The 7,658-nt window shown below is 40.0% G+C and overlaps 1 protein-coding gene across 2 annotated transcripts in view; it reads right to left on the bottom strand.

The window, feature by feature from the left end:
• The window catches only part of LOC130181388 (phytanoyl-CoA hydroxylase-interacting protein-like), a 32,164-nt gene that overhangs the window by 3,228 nt on the left and 21,278 nt on the right, over positions 1-7,658 (bottom strand). For both annotated transcript variants that reach the window (XM_056395575.1, XM_056395574.1), the window contains 3 exons: positions 4,382-4,578; positions 2,801-2,975; positions 1,121-1,238 (listed from right to left, as the gene is read on the bottom strand). In XM_056395575.1, the coding sequence (XP_056251550.1) occupies positions 1,121-1,238; positions 2,801-2,975; positions 4,382-4,546 (458 nt within the window). In that variant the 5' untranslated portion in view covers positions 4,547-4,578. The remainder of the gene's footprint in view (positions 1-1,120; positions 1,239-2,800; positions 2,976-4,381; positions 4,579-7,658) is intronic.

Here is a 7,658-nt window from a genome sequence, read left to right as displayed (position 1 = left end):
TCCAGTTTGTCTCAGAAACCTCAAGAGAGAAAATTACTTAACTGAAAAACTCAATATTTCTTTATCATTATGACAAACAGCCAGAAAGCAAAAGCAGCTTTCAGAGAGCAAATTAACAGATGAACATTCAAAGCAGTGAATGCCTCTGTGGCAGCTGCATATCTTCCACACAGAGTAAATCTGAGCTCCCAAGCTCCAATTATGAATTGCAATTATACTGCTATCACTCCAGAGATTGTCATTATATCCATAATTGATGCTTTGTTGTGGGCATTATGAAATTATTCAGCTCTGACCCCAGGTCACATGATCAGAGGCCTCATCAAGTAGTAATGTCAGTACTGTTACTCCCCACATGGTGGAGCAGTTAAACAGAAGCACTTTGAGTACACTGTAGCAGCTGCTACTCAGCCAAGGGAATAGGACTGTCCAGATGACGTCATGCTGTAAAGCAACAAAAGAGTGCTAACAAGCTGTGGCTTTAGTACAGAGAGTGTGCGCTTTGTTGGGTGGTGAGCTTTTCATCCCAGGGAGAGGACAGAGAGAGGCCATTTGGAGAAAAGACAACACCATTACAGTAGGAGGACTAGACAGGAAGTTAGAGAAAATGCACTCACATCATCACAAACAAAAAGCAGTACACACTGTAACTGTGACAGTATTTCAGCAAACAACTAAAACAGGCTACTCCAGCTAAATTCTCTCTCTCCTCTGGCTGTCACTCCTCCAACATCAAAACAGGCTTGTGCAACTTTTGCTGCCACAAGCAAGTTTTTTTCTCTTTTCTTTCCCCTGCATCCCCTAACAACTGTCTGCTATTGTCTGGCACAGTTACACAAGGCTTTGGCCCTTTTCAAAGAAAAAAAATGTCAGTATTTTCTTTTGTACTCTACTGGAAGTTTGCAGAGGAAGTTACTGGAAGAATCAGTCTATGACTCTTCAGATTAATATCAGGCAGAGCTTGCTGCTACAGTAGTTTGATGTACATGTGTGGATTTATGGAACTAACCAACATGATTTGTGCAGCTGCACTCAGCTGAATTTCCATTTTTCTCTGGCTAAAAGCAGCTTTCTCTGGAGTGGAATACATTAATCTAAAACTACGTCATCACTTGCCTACCTGGCATGGTCAAAATACTCTTTATTCTGGTTCCTGTAGAAGACAGAGAAACGCAGCATCCGGCCAGCGATGACCTCTGCCTTCTCCAACAGTTGGTTTAGATGCACTGTGGAATAATCTGCAAAAAGACACAACACAAATCATCCTGAAAATGAATATGCTGTCATCAATGATAATGCCAATTTTATTCATATAGCACATTTAATTACAAGTAAATTCAACATGTTTTACATTGAAATATAAAAATATAGGCATACACATGAGCACTAAAAAAACCCCAAAACATTAACACAACTAAATAGAAACCCCTGCTGTGGAAATAGCTGTGATGGACATCAAATCAGCAGGCAGCTTGTTCCAGAGAGCAGGACCATAGTAACAGAAAGCAGCCTCACCAGACTTGGATCTAATTCTGGGTACAGCGAAAAGACCACTGCCTGATTGGATTATAATCAGGAGGATTGGAAATTTAGAAATGTCTGTAGTTAACAAATGTCAGTAGTTTAATTAAATTCTTTAAGTATCAAGGGCATAAAATGTACTCAAGGACGCTGAGACTCTTCCCTCCCTAACTTCTCCATATTCATAGGTTGAAATGACTCAGCATTAACACCAAAATCATTTTCAGTCAGTCTTGTAATATAATCTACTTTCACTCACCACCATGTAAGCAGCTCTGCCAAATGGGTGTGGAATTTATCCAAAACATATAGTAAAAAAAAAAAAATCAGAACGATGCAGGAATTTTCCCCCATTCCAATTTTGCCACAAGCACTTGAACACACCGATTAGGAAGATTTGGGTAAAAGAGAAAAATACCATGCTCTCTACTGCAACAATAAAGTTGAATTGAACAAAAATGAAGGTTGATTATTATTATTACTGTAATGTCAAGCAGGTTCCAAACCTCTCCATGTTGAAGAAAAAAGTCATTCAGCAGTGTAGCTGCCTTTTCCCCCTTTTTTTTTAGACCTTTAACCTATTTTCTTTATAGTAATAGAAGGTCTTGGCAGCATCTTTAAGCATTCTCCTTCATATTCTCTTACTATGCCTTCATCCCACACACACACACACACACACACACACACACACACACACACACACACACACACACCAGATTTTTAGCAATGCAAGCTCCATGGTTCTAGGGATGGCAAAGTTAGTCGGTCGATCGGTCGGTGTACCACCCACTAATAGGCTAAATTGCAGCAAATACTAGCATGCTAATGTTGTCATTACATGGTGTTTGTCTTAGACCGCAACAAGCCTCCCCACCCTCTCTGATAAATTCTATCCTCAAGTCTCAATGCCATCATCCCTCTCCCCTTCTCCCCTCCCCCACTCTAAGCCTCTAGCCAGCGATGTTGAACTCAGTGACCTCTGCATCAGAAGATATACAGCATTGCTCCCCTCCTTCCTCTAATCCTTCTTTTTCCTCCCCATCCCCTCCTCCATCTCTCCATCCATCTTTCCATCCACTCAGTGTAAATTAGCCTCTCTTTAATATTCACCCTCATACTATGTTGTGCTCTATCCTTTACTCTATTGTATCTCTCTCTCTAAACACCCACCCTATTGTCCTCTGTGGTTCAATTGGTCACATCCAAAATCAAAGGCAGCGCTGATGTCACACATCCTGAAAACGTATGCACTCGTGGTACTGTAAGCTGTATAACTCACCAGCAGTGCAGAACTCGATGATCTCGCTCCACTCAGAGACTGCGTAGTCCCCGTCAGTCTGTTTTGATGCGGTCTGGACGGCCACGGTGTACTCTGTGCGTGGGCTCAGGAACCAGTGGCCCCGAACCGTCATGGGCAGGGGCACTGCCTTGGCCACGAGCTTGGTAGGAACATCCTGGGATGTGCAGGAGGAGAGGAGGGAAGGCAAAAGGAGGTGAATGATGACAGGAAGGAATGAGTCAGAAAAAGATACTCCATTTATGGCTTTCTTTCCACCGCATGAAGGGATTTGCAGACACCTGCTTTTAAACCCACATATGGAAACATTTCATGTAGATTTACAGTAAGGACAATCAGGATGACAACATAATAGATTGTAAACATTTATGAAGAACATGATCTGGGAGGGACATCGAGCAATGCTGACAGACAGGACTTGAGCCACACAAGCTCCTCTCCACCATGAGAACATGGAAAGAAGACAGACTACACAAACTGACCAGTGGCAAAACCAAGCACATGATTAACAAGTCCAGGAGTAGAAAACAAACACACAGAGGGAAGAAAGAGACAAGGATGGTGCTGGGACTCCTGGAGGACGAAGATCCAGAACCAAAATATCTACAATGGTCCAGCACAGTGAGTGAAAAGAGAGACAAGGGAGGAGAACATCAGGGGATAGAAAAAGAGAGAGGGAGAGAGAGAGATTGAGAGAGAGAGAGCAAAACAGCCTGGATGCTCATGTGCTTGAGGGAATAAACAAACGAGTAGATGTAATGGTTATCAGAGAGAAGAAACCCTTAACTACACAGCACTCAGGAAGTGACTACAGGAGGAAAGGAAGTGGACCGATAAAAGGAGTCTGTAAGGTCAAGATGACTGACTATCCTCTGAAGGACCTGCAGTCTTCCTGCTGCTGCTGCTGCTCTCAGGCTGTGTGAGTGATATTAGCCTATTAGAGCATGGAGCAACGGCTTGCTGTTGGAGTCTATGAACAAAACCACCTTGAAATTAGTCTTTTTGCCTCAAGTGTGAAAAGAAAGGTTATCTTGAGGTAAAACATGGTGTATCTATGTTACATGTTCCAGATCAAAGATCATCATACCTTCAGATTTTTGTAGCACTTAAATAATATTAGTAATATGATGCTGGAGAATAGTTCGTGGCATCGTGGCCTGAACTGGAGATTGTATATCGAGAATAATATTGTTTGTATTTATTGTTGTAACACTTTTTTGCTGCTCTCTAGGCCAGGTAGTTGCTGAAAAAGAGATTTCAATCTCAAGGGCACTTTTACCTTGCTAAATAAAGGATTGGATTATTGAGAGAATTATTCATATTTTTTTATAATTTGCTGAAGGGTACTTCAAGATTTACCTTGATTTATATTGGCACTACTTTGTGCTCTAGGGGCTTATTGTGATTTGAACAGTGACTGACATTACTAGAAAACCTCTGTTCTTAACACATTCCTTTTTATGAAATGCATCAAATTCCACTCAGTGAGACTTCAACAAGAGGCCTTTTGTTGAGTCATCTCTCTGTAGTGTTGGTGTTTATCTGGGCTTATTCAAGCGTTACCTTGTGCTTGAACTTGTTTGAGTTTTTGTTCTCCTTCTTGTTCAGGTCAATGAAGTAATGTGTGATGCGCTCCTTGCTGCGCGCCTCCATGTCCCAACAGATCTTGAAGGAGTCGCAGGTGATGTTGCTGATCTTGATGTTCTGAGGAACAGGTAGCTCCTCCATCTCAGAGATGCTGCCGTCCTGGGATTTACTTCCTGTGAAGTTGAAAAAACAATAAGCAGTGTTGATATAGAATATTATTTTTTCCCCTATTTTCTGTCTTACTGACTATAAACCCTCCATACAGTCTCTCAGTAATTATTCCACAGATAGCACTCACAGTAGCATATCTACCATATCACCCATGCACAAAGAAGTGCCTGCATTGCCAGCTACCATATATGTTGCCATGGAAACACATCAGTCCCTCACTACACACATACACCTGTGTGCTTCTCAGAGCATACGTGGCATTATATATTTCAAACGCTGCTGATTGAATCTCCTCCTCTCTGGGCAGATTCATTTATAATCAGCAGTAAAAAAAAAAAAGAGCCTGCAACAATATAATTTAAAGTAGTGATGAAAGTCACAGAACTTCAGCCATTCAATTAAGTAGGGTAAATTTCAATTTCACACTTTTTTGTCATGTCATTCCATTCCCACTTGGCCTGGACAGAGAGGCTATTACAACATTGCTTTCCCTAATCAATTAGTCAGGTCCCCTGAAGAGTGACACAACATGTAGCAGAGGAGTACAACCAAAAGTGCACAAAGAGGCCAATGAAAATGTCAATGGTTGAATGAGAGCTTTGTAGTATTAGGATGAATATAGACTTTGAGTCACACTCGGAGACGCCCACTTGGCATGGCAATAATGTGTTTTCTGTGTGCACTCTGGGGTCTAAACATGAGAGTGAGTAAAATACAAGAATGCAGAATTTGGGAGTAATGCACAACACAACTTAACTCTATAGAGAGTGAACAAAGGCAGAAGCAGTGGAGCATGGAACATCCAGCTCCACTCATCAGCTGAGAGAGGGCGGGATTAAAGAGGAATCCCATAATTGGGCTGTGTCGACTCTCCCGTCTCGCTTCCACACAACTATCTAACAGTGTATTATTTGTAGATAGATTCACTTTATGAAATAGCCAAACACAACATTCCTACCTCAGTGTGTTTCATGCCCTTGAGAGTTGCCTTGCAATTTTATTCTGGTTTGGGTCTTTTTCAGATCATGACTTATGACTGTCTTAAAAAAAGTCCATAAGAGACAAATGTATGGTCTTTACCACCATACCATACCAGACCAGACCAGACCAGACCAGACCAGACCAGACCAGACCAGACCCCCCGCTTACTTTTGTCCTAATCACTAGTTCCTAATCACAACTAGCTGATTACCGCAAATAATCATCTTTAACCTAAACGGAAAGACCTCTTATTGTTACATGCTTGGACAATACTGCTGCTCATGATGAGCTGACTCTAAATTAAAGTTGTGCCCTTGTAAATTTAATGTGGAAAGATGATGAAAGATGAAAATAAATGTTATAAATCTTAACACTACAGCAAGTCAGTGTATTTAAACATATTATCTGGACCTAATTCACATGCAACTATATATTAGGGGCACTGGGGGTATTCATGAGTATGTAAACATGTAAACAGGCCAGTTACATCCTCAGCCGAATTGTACTATGCTCGGTTCTCAGACATTATCTGGGCATTTTTAGACCTCCCTGCTTCGATTTGTAAAAACATCTCATCCAGCTTCTGGTTCACATTTAAAGACTATCTCACTGTACTTAAACCTCACTGAGTGGATAAGTTTGGCTAAGACTGAGAGGGGTCATGACAGTGCAGACCTATGTCAGAAAATGCACGGACCAGACAGTGATCTCAGCACTGTAATGTTCCCCCTGAGACTTACTGTTGCTGACCTCTGGCAAAACAAAAACAAAAAGACGAAGCCTGTTGTCACTCTCTGACATCCAAGTCAGGGAAAGATGAAATATACCCACAGGAGGTGAAATATTGTCAGGGACTTTTTTCTGTAAGTTTTCAAAAATACCTAAGATCAGATTTTCACTCATTTTCACAAAAATGCGAGTAATACAGGCCTGAAAGAACAGATAGCATATGATTATTTTAAAGGTCGATACTATTTCATAATTTATTTTATTATTAATCACTCACTTGAGCTGCACTGATTCATCACTGATCATTCATCAAAAAACATAAGCTTTCAAGTTACTCATTAGATTCCAAATCCTCATTACTCATACCTGCATATATGAATGTAAACCCTAACCAAATAGCAAAGATGAAAAACCTGCTAACTCAGTTGCTGTGATGTGCCTGAAGCAGAGTAAATTCCTTATCCTCTGCTCCACAAAATGTTTAATGTCAACACCGACGTTTTCCTTTAACACTCTGAAAGGAGACCTGATGAAGGTCTTTGCCCTCCCACCTCCTTCAGATGCCACGATGCTGACGTAGCTCCTCCTTACTCTAATGTTCTCCTAATGAACCTGCAAATGGAGGCACAGTAAGGCTTTCTAAATGGAGTCAGATATTGCAGACATAACACTCTGAAGGCTACTCAGTCAAGCTAACACTGATGCTATCAGGGAAAAGAAGCTCTGGAGGCAGAAATCAAGGGTGTAGGTGTGGTCTCAACATTGGTAGGGACACAACAACCCTGCCCCCCCTTCAAAACAAAGAGATTGGCTTTTTATTGCCAAAACCAAACGGTTTATTAACATATATAATCTGAATTTATATTCAGGAATGCCCATATGCAAATGTAATATGTGTAAACGTGTTGAAAATCCATAAATGAAATATATGTACCTGTAAACTAAAATCATGTCTGTATTTAAACTATAAAGTATATTACAGATATATAAAAATTACAAATGAACTTGATTAGAAATTGGAACAATATGATATATTGACATAGATGTGTAAATAATAGAAACAGGTAATTTAGTATGTCTGTTTATATTATAGACACATGTGACATAAATATATATCCAACCCAAAGCCTGTCAGTATATGTTCATATTATATATTTAAGTATAAAAGATATACATGTATGTTTAGGTTTAATAAGAAATTGTAAAGAAAATCACATACAAACATAAAATTTTTTAATAAACATTTTGTTTTAATGAAGTTGCCTTTTACTATGAGTACCTTATATCTTATAAACTTATATCCTTGTATATTCAGAGGTTTAATATGTCTCATAATAATATAGCCTCTTATAATTGACATATATGGTAACAT

Source organism: Seriola aureovittata, chromosome 14 (assembly GCF_021018895.1).
Source record: "Seriola aureovittata isolate HTS-2021-v1 ecotype China chromosome 14, ASM2101889v1, whole genome shotgun sequence".
Taxonomy (NCBI): domain Eukaryota; kingdom Metazoa; phylum Chordata; class Actinopteri; order Carangiformes; family Carangidae; genus Seriola; species Seriola aureovittata.
Note: the sequence above shows the minus strand (reverse complement) of the source record. Positions and strands in the feature narration are given on the sequence as shown.